The sequence below is a fragment of the Phalacrocorax aristotelis genome, chromosome 7, assembly GCF_949628215.1.
Source record: "Phalacrocorax aristotelis chromosome 7, bGulAri2.1, whole genome shotgun sequence".
Lineage (NCBI taxonomy): Eukaryota > Metazoa > Chordata > Aves > Suliformes > Phalacrocoracidae > Phalacrocorax > Phalacrocorax aristotelis.
The window spans coordinates 3,133,385-3,150,811 of record NC_134282.1 but is presented as its reverse complement, the minus strand read 5'-3'; the positions used below and the strand labels follow the sequence as shown (position 1 = coordinate 3,150,811).

The 17,427-nt window shown below is 41.7% G+C and overlaps 1 protein-coding gene across 11 annotated transcripts in view; it reads left to right on the top strand.

Moving 5' to 3' along the window:
* Positions 1-17,427, top strand: part of NAALADL2 (N-acetylated alpha-linked acidic dipeptidase like 2) — a 503,571-nt gene that overhangs the window by 207,668 nt on the left and 278,476 nt on the right. For all 11 annotated transcript variants that reach the window (XR_012661452.1, XM_075098454.1, XM_075098450.1 and 8 more), the window contains one exon: positions 3,039-3,540. Coding sequence is in view for 10 of the 11 variants with exons in the window: in XM_075098449.1 (XP_074954550.1) it covers positions 3,039-3,540 (502 nt within the window). In the remaining variant the exon portion in view is untranslated. The remainder of the gene's footprint in view (positions 1-3,038; positions 3,541-17,427) is intronic.

The following is a 17,427-nucleotide window of genomic DNA, read 5'->3' as shown; positions in this document are numbered from 1 at the left end:
GGATTTTCGATCTCCTGAAGTTTTCAAAAGTGTCATTCGAAAATATGTTCATTTTATGGTCTGTGTTATAGAGAAGGCTGAACTAGAGTATTGTAGTGTTTTTTCTTGACTTCACAGTCTATCCATACCTCTATTCTCCATATTTTTTTTTATTTTGTAGGTAGTGTTTTCTTCATCCTTCTAATTCCTACCTAAAATTGCACGTAATATATAATCTTTAAGTCACGGCTACTTCCTTAACCAGCCAAATATTAAATAGAACTGGTAGTATAGATTACATGGCACAAACGACTTGTGCCTTGAGAATCGGGAGGCCCCTTTCTAAAACGGCTGTAGGCATAGATAAATACACTGCGGGCGCTGGTCTCGGATACTTTGTGGTAAGTTGTGCTGTGTCCTTACACTCAGATAATGAACTTGGCAATATTAGGAGAAAAAGTGAGGCTGGTAACTGGGGTTACTCCTGCATTCTTTGCATTCTTTAACTAAAGCACATGCATTACTGAGGCGATCCCGTACACCAAAGACTGGTCTCGAATATAAAACTGAATTGAATATTGATTTTTTTTTTTTTTTTTTTAAATTTCAGTTCATTTAGTTGTTTGCGTTTTCTTTCTGGAGTGAGGTAACTGGTTTTAGTCCTTTGTATGAAAATTGACATGCTCAGATACTCAGGGGTGGAAAGTGGTTACTACTGATCTGCATTGACAACCGTTTAAAGAAATTTCATAGGAATTTTTATTATGCGCTTATGTGTAGATTTAAATAACCTTTATTAACACGCTCCATTGAACAGTAACATACATTTTTAAAATGTCGTAAATGCAGAGGAAACTTTACCTACAAATAAATGGTCACCATTTATAAGAGCAGCAAGATGAATATGTGCCATGCAGCTGCATCTGAAAAACTGCCTTAATTCCTATTCCGTGGGTAATAGTGTAGTAATCTGTTAAGGGTTTATTTATTTGGCTAAAGCAGTTTATTAAATGACTGTAGTAATTCTAGAGTCAAAATTATGTATTTATGGAGTACAGTAATGATTTGTTTTGCTTTTGAAGGACAAAACACTTATTAATTTCTAATAAAAAGCAGTATGAAATAGAGTTGGAAAGATGAGCTTGTTGGGCAGTTGTTATTATCTGGTAGTGACCTCTGTCATTGATGGTTTGCAAATTAATCCCTCCATCAACAAAACAGGAGGAGAAGGAGCGAAAGGGCAGATAAATAGTTTGAAAATTGCATAGCTCGGCTTTCCAAAGAATAATAATAAATAATTTGACAACCAGTTGGTGCTTGGTAGGAAGCTTAGCGCACCAGGGAACAGTTCTGCGGCTGATATTATTGAATCTCTTTCATAACAACCTGGATGAGGAGACAGCATGGTCCCATGGGGAATCCCGAGGTGATGCACAACCGTGGGGGAAGAGGTCGACCTGCTGGGCTGTAGAGCCACAGTTCAGAGGGGCCTTCACAAACCTGAGGGTTGGGCTAACAAAGTCCGTAAGCCGTTTGTTGACTCACCTGGAATTTAAAGATGAAAATCTGTTATCGTTATTTAAATAATTAATGCAGCTTTTAATTCCAACTTCAGATGCTTTAGTCCGGCTCACTCTAAACTCGGTTGCTTCCTCCGCATAGAGAAGAATTTGGACTGCAGGTGAAGCACTGATTTGCAAAGTATATAGAATAGCTACACTTGAAATGCAAACCTCAGGTACGGGCTCTCTTGACTGTTCCTAGACTGCTGAGGGATATTTGTATGGCTGTACCAGGAAATAGGATCTGTAAATTGGTATTGTGCAGAGCAAGGTGGTCTTTCAGTGGACAATAGGCTGTTTCATTATATCAATGCTTTCTAGCGGTTTGCTCTTTTCAGAGAGCCTCAAAAAGCTAAAGTCTGCTTGTCATTAGAGTAGGTTTGTCTATTATGTGGCCTCAATAATGTTATCTGGAGGTAAGTCTTAGAGAAAGAAAATGCCTTAAAATGTAAAAATGGAGGGATAATGTAGTGTTGTAGATGTCAGTCTGACACCCATCGCTGTGAGAAGTTTAATATCTTTACCTTCATTTTATTCTAATTGATGAGCGAGTCTGATGTTTGAAAAGCCCTAAATTACAGATGCTTATGTGATGGAAAAGCTATTGTCAAAGTATGGAGGAAAACGGCACCCTATTGTTGCAGTCTGTTAAAAATGATTTGTTGAAAATTGACTTTGAATGTTTGTACTGGAGGTCAGAGTTCCCTTTAGAGGGCTCATACTTGCATAGAAATATCTAGAATTGCCACAGATACGCTTTGCTATTAAAGGAGTGATTTTGATAAAATACTTACCTGGCAGTGCTTTTGATTCATTAAAATGGGAAAAATAAGTGGAGCACAACAACTGGGACAATTTCTAAGTAAATTCATCAGTCATTCAGGAACTATGCATTTAAAATACCTATAAATAATAGAATGCTCCATCTAAATGGAAGCCTTTTATTGATGTGTAAGTACAGTGTCACCCTGAAATTTCCTTTTTTAACTTAGCATTTCCTTGTGTTTAGAATCAGATCAGGCAAGTTATATTATTTCTACTTTTTCAACTTTATTTTAACGGCATTACTGTGTATGGTGTGTGAAATGAAAATGATACACACAGTTGTTAAGCTTTACAATTACTTTCAGGTAATAAATAATTGTTTTGGAATCTCTGTGCCTTCACTCAAGTTCTTTTAATATTCTCTTGGGGACTGACTAAATAATAGGATAACTTTTGTGTTTTGCCATTGGCAATGGTTAATCCCCTTTATTCATATTCTTACAATATATTATATATCTTTTAAATATCTTCTTTCCCCTCTGATGATGGTCATGGGACTGCTGATCCTACAGAAGAAGACAGGACGGTGGAAACGGGGAGAGTGAAATACTGAGAACCCAGTTTTTCCCTTTTATTGCAGATGTTTAGTTCTCCCAGGCTTGCAAGGAATAAATGAATTGGTATACATAAGGAAACAAACGTTTAGGGTTTCTTTAAATTTTGTTTTAATAGATAAAAAGATGGCCTATCACAAAGTGAATGCAGACCAGAGAGCGCAGGGGCACTCTCCGTACCTCGACAGCGACGAGCTCCAAGCCACAGCGCTGGAACTGGAATGGGACATGGAAAAGGAGCTGGAGGAGCCCGGCTTTGACCATTTCCGACTGGATGGTGCGGTCCAGCATCAGCTGGGGAACTTGCAGAGCCCTGACCTTGATCTCCAACCCATCCAGCCATCATCTTCTCCGAAGGGAAGATTCCAGCGGCTTCAGGAAGACCCCGACTACATCTCACACTATACGAGACAGGCACCAAAGAGCAACCGCTGCAGCTTTTTTCAGATACTGAAAGTATTTTGCACTGCTTTGATCTTATTTATTTTTGGAGTTGTGGTAGGATATTATGCACGCAAGAAGTGCCCCTCTCCCCCAACGTCTCAAGAACCAAATAACCTTCATATCTACCGTGAAATTCTCAAGGAAATCAAAGCTGAAAATATGCAACGGATGTACAGGTACGTACCTTGACGTGGTTTTGTCTAAATGCAGTCAGGTGCCGGTCTTACAATTTCTTGTGATTTGTTTCGAGTGGAATCTTATTTACAAACCTCAGCATTTTCTCCGTGTCTAGTTTCCTCGTGATGCTTGGGAAGCTTTCATAAATGTATATGAAACTAGAGTAATTTTTAACAATGTGGATTTATGTTAGTCGTATTTTTTGCTTGAATAGCATTCTATTGCTAAATATATTAATTTTAGCGTTAATGTACGTGAATTGAAAAACACAGATAATTCAAAGTGAATAGAAACATAGGTGAAAGGGCAGCTGTCCGCTGTCTGGTCTGTTGTCAAATAACATTGTCAAAAAGCAAAATTTTTTGATGGTGTTTTGTAATATTTGGTGCTTTAACATATCCCCATCTATTTTCTGGCAAATAAGTGAATCCTGACCTCTGTTTTTCGGTCTGTACTGTGCAGTAAGCCTCTAGTCTCCGTGGGTTTAGGAGGGAAAACTTGAACTCTGAAAGTCTGTGACTTTTTTTTCCTTTAGTACCTGTTTTATGAATATAAAATATTGTAAGATATCTACTGTCTGGGTTTGGGTTTTTTTTTCCCCCATGTGGAATCTTTTCACTGCTTTGAAAGTTTATGTAACACGTTCGTATCAGATTATAATCACTTCTCTGTAGCAGTGAACGTGGAAAAAACTAGGTTTTCCTGCCAACTTTGGAAAATTATGCCTATATGAGGGGAAAGATGAGCTTATTTCTGGCTTCTGGAACTGCAAGGTTCTTTTTCATGATAAAGGAAACGCATTGCAGATTTTTTTGATCAGTACCAGTTGAGAAGCAGCAGAACTTAGATACCTGAGGTTAGAAAGGCTTGTCGCGGTCATCCAAAGAATTGTTATGAGTAAATCGGAAATACATTGGAAGTCACCACAGAAGTCTTCTAATATAATTGGTCTTTTATTAAATTTGCTAAACGAAGCCTAAATCCTGAAGCAGTTAGGGGTATACCATGTTTTGAGCCATCACTGTTACTAAACAGAAGGGAAAAAATAGTTATGAAGGATTTCACGTCACTTTTCGTGCGCTGAACTGACGCTATACAAATCTAATAATTTTCATAATGGGAAAGGGTATAGGTGATGAAAATGTTGATTCTGAATGGTAAAAAATTAACCTCTGTCTTCTCAGAGAGTAAATTGAACTGAATTCTGTTATCAGGCTGAGTTATGAACAATGTATTGGAATACGCGAAGCCCTACTGATCGGGTATTGCTTAAATTGCGGAGAACTCTGTCAGTCTCAGGATAGTGCTCCAATTCTTTGTTTTTGGGGACTGGGAATTGCTTGCCATTTCGTTATTTCAAAGGGTGGTTTAAAAACGTCCCTTTTCAAACTCTTCGTCGCTTTTCAAACTATTTCAGCTAGCTATTAGGATGTTAGCGAGAATCAGGACTTTGGGTAAAATTAATTATATTAATTCTTTGGAACTTAATCTTACGTAGTTGCTGTCCTTTAAGTAACATAATTCTTAGCATTCGGTAATATTTTTCTACATGATAGCATGAATTCAACAAATATAGTCAAGCATTAATTCAGCTACCTACCGATTTGGTATATGAATATATAATAAATGCTTTTAGCATTACCCACAAGATTTTTCTTAACCCAACATTTTGATCTGAGACAGCTTTCATCCCGTGTTGGGTGAAGTTGCTTTCCTTCAACATCTGTTTGTCAAAGACTCAGAGGTACTGCCATGAAACCTGTGTCTATGTGGCCTCACGAATATGGAACACACAACATATGTTGCTTGGGGGGGATGGGGGGGAAGCACAAACCTGACAAAATCAATCTAAGTTATTGTAAGACTTCATCCAATAGAATATACTTCAGGTTACCAGGGATAAGTGGCAGCTGCTTAGCTTGCAATGTCTAAATGTTACTGAGAATGACATTAACTTAATTTTCTTAGCTCACTACTTAGATCAGATTCAATAATGGTAAAGGATTTTACTAACAGTCCTGATAAAGGACTTAAGGAGAAAAACATATAAAGGACGCAGCAGTGCCCATCATATCACCGAAGCAGACATCACCTTCACGTGTGCGGAGGTCTGGAGCGGGAGCTTCCTCTTGGCATGAAGCCCGCTGCAGTCAGACGAAGCTTTGAGTATTGGGACCCGCTGGGCTTCTGAAGAGGTTGTGGAAGTGCACCAGCAGACTTGTGCTGATTTTGCTGGGATTTGGACTGGATTCTGTGGGAGCTGAATGAAGCCTCTCTGCCAATCTGTGTGTCAGAGTTTAACCCCTGCTGGCAACTCAGCCCCACGCGGCCGCTCGTTCGCTCCCCCGCAGAGGGGGAGAGAATCGGAAGGGTAAAAGTGAGAAAACTTGTGGGTTGAGATAAGAACAGTTTAACAGGGAAAGCAAAAGCCTCGTGCACAAGCAGAGCAAACCAAGGAATCCGTTCCCTCCTTCCCACGGGCAGGCGGGTGTGCAGCCATCCCCGGGGCAGCAGGGCTCCATCACGCCTAACGGTGACTTGGGAGGCAAACGCCGTCACTCCCCACGTCCCCCCCTTCCCCCTCCTTCCCCCAGCTCTATGCGCTGAGCATGGCGCCGTGTGATGTGGGGCAGCCCTGGGGTCAGCCGGGGTCAGCTGTCCCGGCCGTGCCCCCTCCCAGCCCCTCGTGCCCCCCCAGCCCCTCGCTGCTGGGGTGGGAGGCAGGAAAGGCCTTGGCTCAGTGTAGGCCCTGCTCAGCAGGGATGGAAACATCCCGGGGGTGTCAACTCTGTTTCCAGCACAAACCCAAAACACAGCCCCATACTGGCTACTGAGGAGGAAACTAACTCTATCCCAGCCCAAACCAGCACACAGTGTTGGGAATCACGTAGGATAACAGCAGTGCCTCCGCACAGTTTGCTGAAGCGGGAGATGCAGGCACCCTGTCCAGCTTCTCCATCGGAAGCTCTTGGCGAGAGCTCGCGGGCCGCTCGGTCAGTCCCGGGCTGGCCGTCCGCGTCAGCTAGGTCCGAGTTAAGCACTTTTCCCAGCAGATAGACTAGAAATCATTAGGTAAGAAAAGTCACTGTGTTGGCTTTTATTCACTCAACTTTGTACCTTGTTTCTTGTGAAACATCAATGCTAAAGAAATTCAGTGTAATTTAACGCAGTGTAATTACTGGCCTTGGCCAAGTTGCCTAATTAATAACACAGCCTAAGTAAAGATTATCTCTGTAAGCCTTTTTGAACACCTCTCCCCACCTGCTGCAGGGAAGTGCTTACAATGTTGATGATAAAAAGTAGGAATGGGTTTAACCGTCATGTTTCAGAGGTTTCAAGAGGACTGAAGTTGTCAGAGGTGCCTGAAAGGGGGAGAAGAGTCGCCCAAAAAACTGAAGAGTTTGTCTTACCCTGCTCGTTGCGTTTTACGTGTGGGCAAAAACTGGGACAAATATTGTCAGTATTCAGTCTGTAAATCTAATGTTTTAGGGGTCTACTAAACTTGCTCAGCTAAATATTTATAAGAGAAGCAACCTGCTTCATAGTATGGACAGAGTCAGCACTGGTGAAAACAGGCACAATTCTGGAAGCGTCTCTGTGCTGGTAGGAAGCTAGTAGTGTTATATCTGTCTGTGCCATGAATACGACTTCCCTTCAGTTGTCTTTTGGAAGATGCATGAAAAGGATTGAGTTCAAGTCTGGTGTAACTTGGCTCCCACAAGCCTTCAGGGTGAATATGAAAAGGGCATAAATCCCACAGCCGAAAGAGACCAGGTGGAAGTTGAGGTACAGAATACCATGGGCACTGTTTAAAATTGTATCTGTAACCAGCAGAATTTACCACAGCAACACAGGAGAAAGCTGGTAAAATGTGTAGGCTGAATGTAGGCGCTGTCCTGGGACAGCGAGGCTGAGACTCCATGGCAAGACTGAGTTCTCAGAGCCCTTGTAGAGAGCGTGAAGAGGGCATAGCTGGAGAGTAGCCATCAGTGCTTTGAGTCCGCCGTCTTGCTCCCTGTGGGATGTGTCTGCAGCTCTGAAATGCAAGCGTTGGAATTGGAAAAGGCTCGTTTTCAAGAGCGAGGAATGCATTTAGATGTGGAAGTCTCTAAAGTTTATAATAAATGCTTAAAGTTGTGAGAGGCAGGCTTTCAAGAATACCGAAACGCACAACAGTTTTGCTAAAGACACTGTTGAACTGTCAAAAGTGAACGAGCCCAATTTTCAATGAAAATTGACATTTCTAAGCTACTTTTAAAAAGGGACTTCAGATTTGTAATATCACTTAAGCGCTTTTGAAAATTCAGCTGGTGTCTCTTTCTCACTGTGTATGAAATGGGGAATGCTAAAGAAGTATGTCTTTATCCTGTTGTTGGGCATCTGCCAGATGCAGGTTAGCTATCCAATGGTCTTCAGCAAATAACTGAATTGTTTGGCAGGTTCGTGTTTATAATGAGTAGATTTAGATATTTTTTAAAAAAATGGTTTTGGTTTTTCTTCCCCAAATTAAAGATGACTCTGCCATTTGTCCTGTGTAGGCTCCCCTCTGCTTCCTGGGTGGTTTTTTTTCTTTGCCTTACCTTCAGGAAAAGACAAGGGAAACAAATCTGAGGCACCCTGGTCTGGAATTAGAGGGAGCATTGTCGCTGATTTCAAGGTTACTGCCAAGATTTTGGTCATCATATATGTTGCTAAGCTTTTATATTTTAGAACGGTGAACGTCTGAGTTTTGTGCAAAAGGAACGTTGGTGAGTGTTTTCAGTGAAGGTTCCTGTTGACCATCAGTAACAACATGTAAAGGGACAAGGTAATGGAAGCACAAAAATTAGCAGCAATGCAGCCTCTTCTAAGACATCTAACATTGTAATAACTACTGCTATGCAATTTGGCGTCTTTTTCTTAAATAAAATAGGTTGTGTTGCATGTTCAGCAGCGCGGAGGATTTCAGTGGGGAAATACAAAAGGTGGTGTTTTTGTTTGATACCAAACTGTTTCAATTTTGTTTTTCTAAAGCCAGGCAAAAAAATAAATAACACCATTTTGTTTGGAAAATGTGGGGCTATCAGATTTATTTTGTAGGAAGTTGTAATTTTGGGGCTGACTTCTGTAAATTAAACCGATAAATTTCTTGTTGAATAATAAGTGTAAAGAAAAGCGAACGGTTGTGTTGATGTCGATGATAATTCGAGCTTGTTTATCACCATAGTTAATTCTCTCAAACACTATTTTTAAAATTCTAATATCCTTATGCTGTGTAATTCCTTTCAACAGCCAGGCCTCTCTGTTACTCTCAGATTCACAGTATTCTTGGATACATTTTTCCATGCTTATGGCCAGGGAGCCACAGGCAGAAGGGACTTCGCTTTGCTCTTCATCCAGTCTATAGGGCAGCTCTTACATTTCAACTCTGCTTTTCATCTGGTGTGTTCTCCCTCAAATGCTTTCTTCGCTATCACTTTTTCCCCCTCCTTGAGCAACAGGGAAGCTTAAATCCCTTCGTAATACATCTAGTTGTAACTAACTGTCCTTTGGAGGCATATCTGTTCCTTCTTCCAGCTGGTAATATCACCTGCAGAATCTCACAAATCCGTCTCTGGCAAGAATTGATTTGTCAGTGGCGCCTGGTGCCATCCATAACTTAAGCTTAATTCTTCAAAGGACTTTGGGAGAGGAGACAGCAGCTGCTCTCCTGGGCGGCCATGGCCGCAGAAACAAAAGTGCCTATGCAGTGAGAAAAGGAGTTTACTTGTTTTTCCTGAAAGTGAGGTGAGAAACTTCCATATCCAAGTGCTTCTCGTCCCTGATTGTTTATAACTGGTGTTGTCCAAACCCTGGAGCTTCACACCTTTTTAGCAGGTAAAGCTTGTGAAACACAGACTGAGCAAGCAAAGAGAGCCCAGAACTTCTCGGAAAAATTCAGTCCTGGAGGTTTGGACTGAATTAAATTTAGAGGCTGCTGCTTGGCAAAAATCGACTTTGCTGTCCCAGGAATGAGAAATCGCGGCCGGAGCAGAGCCTCTTATTCTAAAGGAAGGGACTGAGGAGAGCAAGGAGGGCTCTGGTGACTGCTTCCCTTAGGAAAGGCCCATTTTGTCGCTACTCCTATTAACCGCTACTGTTAATTAATATCTGCATACTGACACGGTTGATGGTAGCGGTCTGCCGGCCTAGACCGCCGCTCACTTTACTTGTGAGCGGTGTCTTTGTGTCCCCCGGACACAATCAGATTCTGGGTTTTTTTGTCATGCCAACTGTTGAAAAATGCATTGCAAAAAGCAAATCTGAGCGGGAACTCATCCTGTTCCCTCCTGTATTTCAGTCTCAGATATTTATTGTATTGCCGTAAAACACTCAAGTATTAAATATAGTTAGACTGAGTCTGAAGTCCTGCCTACTACATCTTTAGAGACGGATGTTGGCATATTCCCGGGTAACCGGGAGCTAAGCGAGCTCTCTGGATTTATTTCATTCCCAAACTCTGTGGAATCACTTGGGATTCTCTTTATTCACATGATAATTTTGGTTGTGTGTTTATAAGTACAAAGCCTCTTTTTGAAAGGAGGTAAGAGTGATGTCCGACAAGTGAAAGCTCCCACTGATCCTCCTGCTACCTCCCCAGCGAAGAATGGCTCTGAGAACATGGGGAGGTCTCTTTTGTGGAAGCAAGATGCCCCGCGTGACCCGAGCACTATCAGTGGAACAGCGACTTGATACATGTCGGCTCCAGATACCCACTTATGTCAAACAGGGTTTTTCTTTTTTAACCAAAAAATAGGTTATATCTGTACTTCAGAGGTGTTAATAGAAAGGCTTGTCTGTTTTGTAGTTTTCTTCGGTTCATTCCAGTTGCATCTTTTTTTTCTCTTTTATTGTTTTTTTTGTTTGCCGAACAGATCTTTCATTTGTATTTCTGCAGATGAATTAAGAAAGCATTATATTGACACAATGCTTGACAAGGAGGTGTAAGTGTATTCCTGTTAGGGTCAGTTGCAGCATATGCTTATAAAATTCCTCTTCCTTTTTGAAGAAAACTTTTAGCTTATTGTTTACTTAACATTATAAGGACATGTTTCAAGTCCACCACGTGGTACACTGAGAACAATTTTTCTTCTGGGTTGATTATATTTTTCGTGGTACCCATAAAAAATATATTGATTTTTTTTTAGATGTTTGACTTGGGAAATCATTTACAATCTGATTTTTGTATTATAACCATGTCCTTTGTAAATCAAGTACACAGTGTTTCCTTAGAATAATTTTTTAAGCAATACACCAGTGATACAGTAATGAATTAGATCCAATAAGCTGTATATTCACGCTGGCATAATAAGTAATGAGCCCCTTGATAAATTTCCTTATGTGTCACAGCCCACATGAATGGCTTATGTCTTACTGCTCCTTTCTCAAAACAACATACAGCTCTGTGCTAGGGAAATTAGAAAGAAAATCACAATTCGGCCAACTTGCCAGCTCAGGAGCTCTTTAAAAGACAAAAAAGTATTTTATTTTGCCTTTGAGATATAAGAAAATAAAAGCTTGCCAAACTTCTGCGGCCGTTCCTCAGAAGAAGAGAAGCAGGAGGATTTGTGTGTTGTATGTGATGTCCTGGGGTGGGCATCATCTGTCAGCAAAGTGAAAACTGAGATGATGCGTTTGGATATTTTATTATAAGAGTGTCATGCCAGAATGTGTATTTTGTGGAATAACAAAACGCATGGATGAGCTAATTGGGAAATTTTGAAGATTATTTTAATTTTTTTATTATTATTATATATATTTTATTATTATTATTATTATTGTTTGCTTTTTTCCGTAAATCTACCCTTTTTTGTGGTACGGTGCCTGTTTCAATGCAACATCCGCAGGCTGCGGGTGGAGGTTTGAGAGGGGAGGACGGGGACAGCTCAGTGCCGCTGAGAGGTGGCACGGCACGCCCCGGGGGCCACGGTCCGGTTGTGCATGAGGTAGAACAGGACCTGACGCCTGAGCTTCTACCCTCGGAGCGCCTCCCTGCACAACAGCCGCATGTCGGTACAGCGCCTCGCGTGTGCTAAGAGGAAGGAACGCTAGTTTTTGGTGGGCTACAGAGCGTAAATGAATTTTGCTCTGATTACTTATTTTTGGATTGCGTAATCTTACTTCTTTTAAAATTAGAGGTTACCTTGCCGAAACTGCCTTGAACTCGTCACAGCAGAAGTGTGGTTAGGGTTTAGAAGGAGAACCAATTTCCATGGCCATTAGCTCTCTACCTCTTTACCATGCCCGCTGAAAAGCGTGGGGCAGTTTAGTCCCAATTAGAACAGCAATTCTGAATGGTAACAAGTACTACTTTTTCTAATAGACGATGAAATGAGCTGTGCCAGCATGGGTGAGGGAATAATTTGCTTTTTAAAGGACTAGCATACCTTGTTTTTGCTTGCTCGAGGTAACGGAGGGATCAGGGAGGGTCTGATGATACCTTGAATCTCCCAGTTGCCGGGCTGCCCTGGGACGTCTCGCTCACCCCTTTCCCTGTAGCTGTTAGGTGCCCTTTGGAAAGCTCAGGTTTTCAGGGGGTTGTTTCTGTTTCACTATGGCAAACTGGAACGGATGGTAAAACATGTATGGATTTTAAAAAGCCATACCTTTTAAAAAAAACTTTTGGTGAGTGGTAGGCTCTGTACTTGACTTTACTTGAGAAAGAAATACTTGACGAGACATTTCTGAGCAATCCTGACACTAACGCTGGCTAAAAGGCAGTATTTAGAGGTAAAATACTTATTTATGTTGCCATCCGTCCGTTTTATAGATGCAACCAGCCCATATTTCTTCTAACAGAAAGAATCTGAAGGAAAAAAGCACACAGCCTGATGAGATGACAACCAGTTTTCATTTTAGGCCAATTGCTTCCAATGGGGAAATACCAGAGGATACAGAAATCACAGAATCCTAGAATAGTTTGGGTTGGAAGGGACCTTTAGAGGTCACCTAGTCCAACCCCCTGCAGTGAGCAGGGACATCATCAACCCGTCCAGCCCAACCTTGAATGATGTCCTTCGCTGTCCGGTCCTTGCAACTCAATACAAGGAGAACCAGCAATTTTGGCTGGTGGTCCCGGGGACTGACTTGCAAAGATACTGCGGAAAAAAACCAACCCTTAACAACTTAATTAGTGGCACTAGATTCGCTGACTATCTCCTAATTGCCTGAACAACTGTTTTGCTCCTGCTGCCTTAACTCTATCGGCTCTCAAATTGTCAGCAATCCAGTGTGCTCAGAGGGTGGCTGTTGTCTCCGAGATGGTGGCACAGGGCATTGCAAACAGTTCTCCTGTAAAATTTCTGAAGCACCAAACCCTCGCAAAGTCCTGTTTAGGATGCATCTCTCATCAGCAGAGTGTAAAACTGGAGTCTGTTGGTACTCTTGAGATGCGGCGTTCGAGTGGAGTGCTGCAATTCCATGGTATGCACCGCAACAATTAGCAATTACTTTCCTGCCTGTACACATAAATCAAATTAACAAAGCCTCGAGGGGAAAGAGTTTTCTCAGCCCTCTTTGGTGGTGCTTTGACATCCAGTTCCCTACGGTCAGCACCTATGACAGCTATTTACTAGAAGCCTGCTAATAAGTCTGTTACCGAATTTACTGAGAGCAGCAGGAGTGCAATTTGTTGTGCAGTATTAAGTTGCTGTTCATGCAGCATTCGTAACCGAAGGCTGCTAAGGAGCATTGCTAGGAATCGATCAGAGTTAATGAAATTGGTATTGTCTGAATAATAATCAATTTTAATAATAGTCTTCTGCAGTAGTCTTGCATTAAGAGGCTTCTATTCTCAGTGCTATTCTCTTTGAGAGCTGATGAGTATCTGAAGTGTAGTAGCTGCCACGCTGGAACAAATATGAAATGTGTTGAAAAGCTGGGGCTTTTCCCAGTGAAACTGAAACTTCTACGGTGTTAGGCTTTTCAAAATGAAACAATTTGCTTGGCTTTTTAAAATTTCTCGAGTACTCCTTATTGAAAAAGTTGTTCAATAATGCAGGAGGTCTGTATGCATGTCTGATTTTCCTCAGTCTCAATAATGGGTAATCTTTAAACATGGGAGAAGTTTCATCCTTCATATGAGCTGATATTTCCCTTGGACACATGTAAGTGATGCAAATTAACATACATATGGTTTCCTGATGAACTGGTTCCTGTCCTAGTTAAAATACTGACTCATACTCCACTTATTTTATGAATATTTTTTTCAAGGGCGAAAAGGTTGAAATATTGCAGTTAGATGAAATGTTCTCGATCCATAATCTTTTTCTTCTAGTAAAATATAAAAATTGAAAAGTGAATTGAAATGTCACCCTCAAACCAAAGAGTTCAAATGGCTCAGAGGTACAATTGTTTGGAAATCTTGCTTCTTGGAAACTACAGGATTTTTATTCCTAGGTGGGGAATTTTGTGTGTGTTGGCATTTCCCACCAAAGCAATCTCTGGTCCTCAACCAGCTTGATGTCTTTGTTTAGCTCTTGTGAAAATGGGTTTCTTAACAGAATGGGGAAAATTTAACAACTTTCATCTTGTCAGCTGGTGTGACATTTTTCTTTGTCTTCTGTAGTTTCACAGAGCCTTCCTTGTACTGGTGCTGTCGGAATCGTAAAAGCTCGATATATGTAATAGTCCTCAGATCTTTCGGTTTTGGTGAGCAGATGACGTTTGTGGTTTTTGTTGGTCTCATGTTTTTTAGTGGGTTATTAATTAGGCAGCTGGGTAATGAAGTGGGGGATGTGAGGCTGACGGGAAAAGGTCGCTATTGCACTCGGGGTTAGGACTGACTTCTCCCCAGCAAATTTCAGAAAGCTCTTTAGAGAGGAGTTTGTATGAACTGTAGTATTTTTCCTGAGATCTGGGTCTAGAGAAAGGAAATAATTTGGGCTGTTTCCCTTTGGCAGTTAGGGCATAGCCGAAGGCTGGTGCTGTAATCAGTCCTCCTGCACGACATAGAATTGCCCAAAAGACCAAAGGTTTGAAGTAGGCTGCCTTGACTCAGCTGCCCAGGACTTGTGTGATGCTCTCTGCAATGGTACGTTTTGCTTCTGTTCAAGTGACGAACTGGAGCCTATAGCCTGGAGAAGCCCAGGAGTTCTCCAGAACGTGAAGACGGGAGATGGTGGGAAGGAGGGTTGACAGTTAAAAAACGGGTGAGGAGGAGGCCGTGAAAACGTCAGTATGCCTTTGATGGAAATTGCTTCCTTTGTTCCAACAGGGCAGCTGTGATTTAGCAGAGCTCGCGTGTTTTACAGTTACGATTGTGGCCGAGGCAGGAACGTGTTCCCAGCGGTTGTGGAGTCTGTTTCCTGTCGAAGGCTACGTGAGCCAACGCAGATGCGCTGCAGATTGAGGCCGTTTAATTATTTAAATAGCTGGCTGAGTGCTATTTGCGAGCAAAAGGTGGTAGCTCTGGGAAGAGGCTTGTTTCGTGGCCGTTTGTTTGTAATAGTTATTGACTGCTTTTATTTGTAACAAATGCCAACCTAGGTGATGGGCCCCATCATGGGCGTTATTAAATAAATAGAGAAGCTTAGAAAAAGGCCATACGGTCATGAATAAAGTTGCCATTCCCTGTCAGCTATGTAGGGAACAAAGCAAGAAACTGAATTATTCATTTTAGGTTTAGAGCAAGGCAAATGCAACCTGCCGCTGTGTTGCTCGCAGTGCAAATAGTGGCTTAAAAAATACAAATGGTTTTCTTCTCTATTATCGTGCTTGTTTTTCCTTGCTAATATTTTTAGAAACTATTTAAGAAAATTAAACCCCATGACAAAAAGGAGCTAAGTCTGCATAGTTCCTCAGAATCCTAGCTCAGACCCTAGCGGGGGGATTTTGTTTCTAAATTATTCAGCCCACGTGCTGAGAAGATAGACAAGACCTTGTGTTATGGAAGTTAGTGAAGGTATTCCTTTTGTTCTCCTGGAAAACTTGTTTTTTAAATTGAAAAAAGTTTTGTATAAACTGTTTCCTATAGATGGAAATATATATATTTATATAGCTGTCTGTTTGTTTATATATGGGGGTTTGTGCGTATGTGAATACGTAACTCTAATTTTGCTGGCGTTCTGTCCTTTACACTACGCTTTTCAAAACTCTCGGGTATTCTGGTGCTCAGTACCACTTCTCCCTGGGATCGTGGCTGAATCCTGATTCCTGTTCTAATCCCAGGGCCAGAAGTTCTTCTTGTTTCATAGTTCCTCAAACTTTGCTCAAAGTTTCATAAGGCCTCAAAATGTGATGGCGACTGTTACAATGCCCGGAGGGTTATTCAGGACACGGTTCTGCACAGGAGGATGGGCCTCAGCTCCTAATAAAGTTGCTTGTTTAGTGTTTGATGAGAAATAAATATAGGTTGGGGGTCTTACCGCATTCATTTTGAAATAAGTATTATATAAAAAAAAGATGAAGTTAGTCGATCACAGTGCGGAAATATTTCCATGTAAAAATAGATACCTGGGCTTCTTAGCCTGGTGTGGGAAAACAAGAACCAACATCTGGAAGATCAAGCATTAAATTAAAAATAAAAGTATATGGCACAGATAAGGTGATGACTGGAACAAATTTTATTATGACTTAGTTGTGGTGTTGGATGTTCTTTAGCCAAACTGTCGTCATACTGTTCAACACCGGGGAAGATATGTCTCAGTGGCATAGAGAAGGTGAGGTGGGGTGATTTAGTAATTTATTTCTTAAGTTTTCCTTTTTTTTTTTCCCCCCCAATTTCTGTGTTTCATCAGTCTTTGCAAAGATTTCATTGAAGCATACTGAGATCAGTCAAATTTGTTACATGTACAGGAAAGTTCTTGGAGTGCAACTTTGAAAATAGTAGTTTGGATGTGGAATGAGCTCCTCAGAAGTAGCTCTGTTCTTTCTTTTTCCTAATCAGAGTGGGAGGGCAATAAGGAAAAATTTCCTTCTTTCAGATACAAACCCAGAGTATGGATCCCCCCTCCTTTTTTCTTTTTTAGTTCCTCAAAGGAATGGGGATTTTTTTAGTAGAATTAAAAAAAACCAAACAAAAAACACAACAACAAAAAAAACCAAACACAAAAACTCCGAGAAAAACCACCAACAAACAAAAAATAACAAACCCAAAACAAAACCCAAACCAACCCAACCCCCAAAATCCCAAGAAAGTTAACTCTGAATTTTTGACCACAGTTTAAATGTCCAGTTGGCATCTATGACCTGACCGCTGGCATGTAGCCCGCATGGCTTGGTGTCCGTGCCTCCGAGCACCCGGGGCAGCAGGTGGCAGCGGCAGGCACACGAGGTGGTTTCTGCCTGTGTTCTGCAGCACGTGTAAAAACTCTTTTAAAGGAAAGTGACTGCGCTAACGCAGCCTGTGCCCAGTCTTGTTACGTTACGGGTCAAGTAAAGTAGCAAAAGTCTTAAAACCAGATGGAAAAGATGGCGCTCAGTCGATGGTCCTGGTGGCGGCGCGGCCCTGCTCCCGCTGCCGTCGCGTGGGTTTCTGGCAGGGAGGAAAGCCGCTTTTAAAATACGCTTCAGAGGCTCCAGCCTGCGCCGATGGCCTCTGCTTCTTGTCGCCTGTGGGCCGGTGAGGTCGGATTCTGCAGTTCTTCATCCACTGGCTTCTAAAAAAAGGCAATGATGTTTTCATCTGATAGAGGATGCTGGTATTATACTCCTAAATTTTTGGAATGACCACTTCTATTCCTTTGTTATTGAGCGGTTTTAGCTAGGATGCCTGAGAGGGTTTGATAATAATATTCTGCTTTGATTAATAAACCCAACTGGAACAGGGAATTTGGGCTCTGGCGGTCGCAGGAGCCGAGGCGGAGCCGGGTACGGTTGTGGGGCTGCTGGAAGGCGCGCGGAGCCGTTTGAGGCACGGCGAGGTGGTC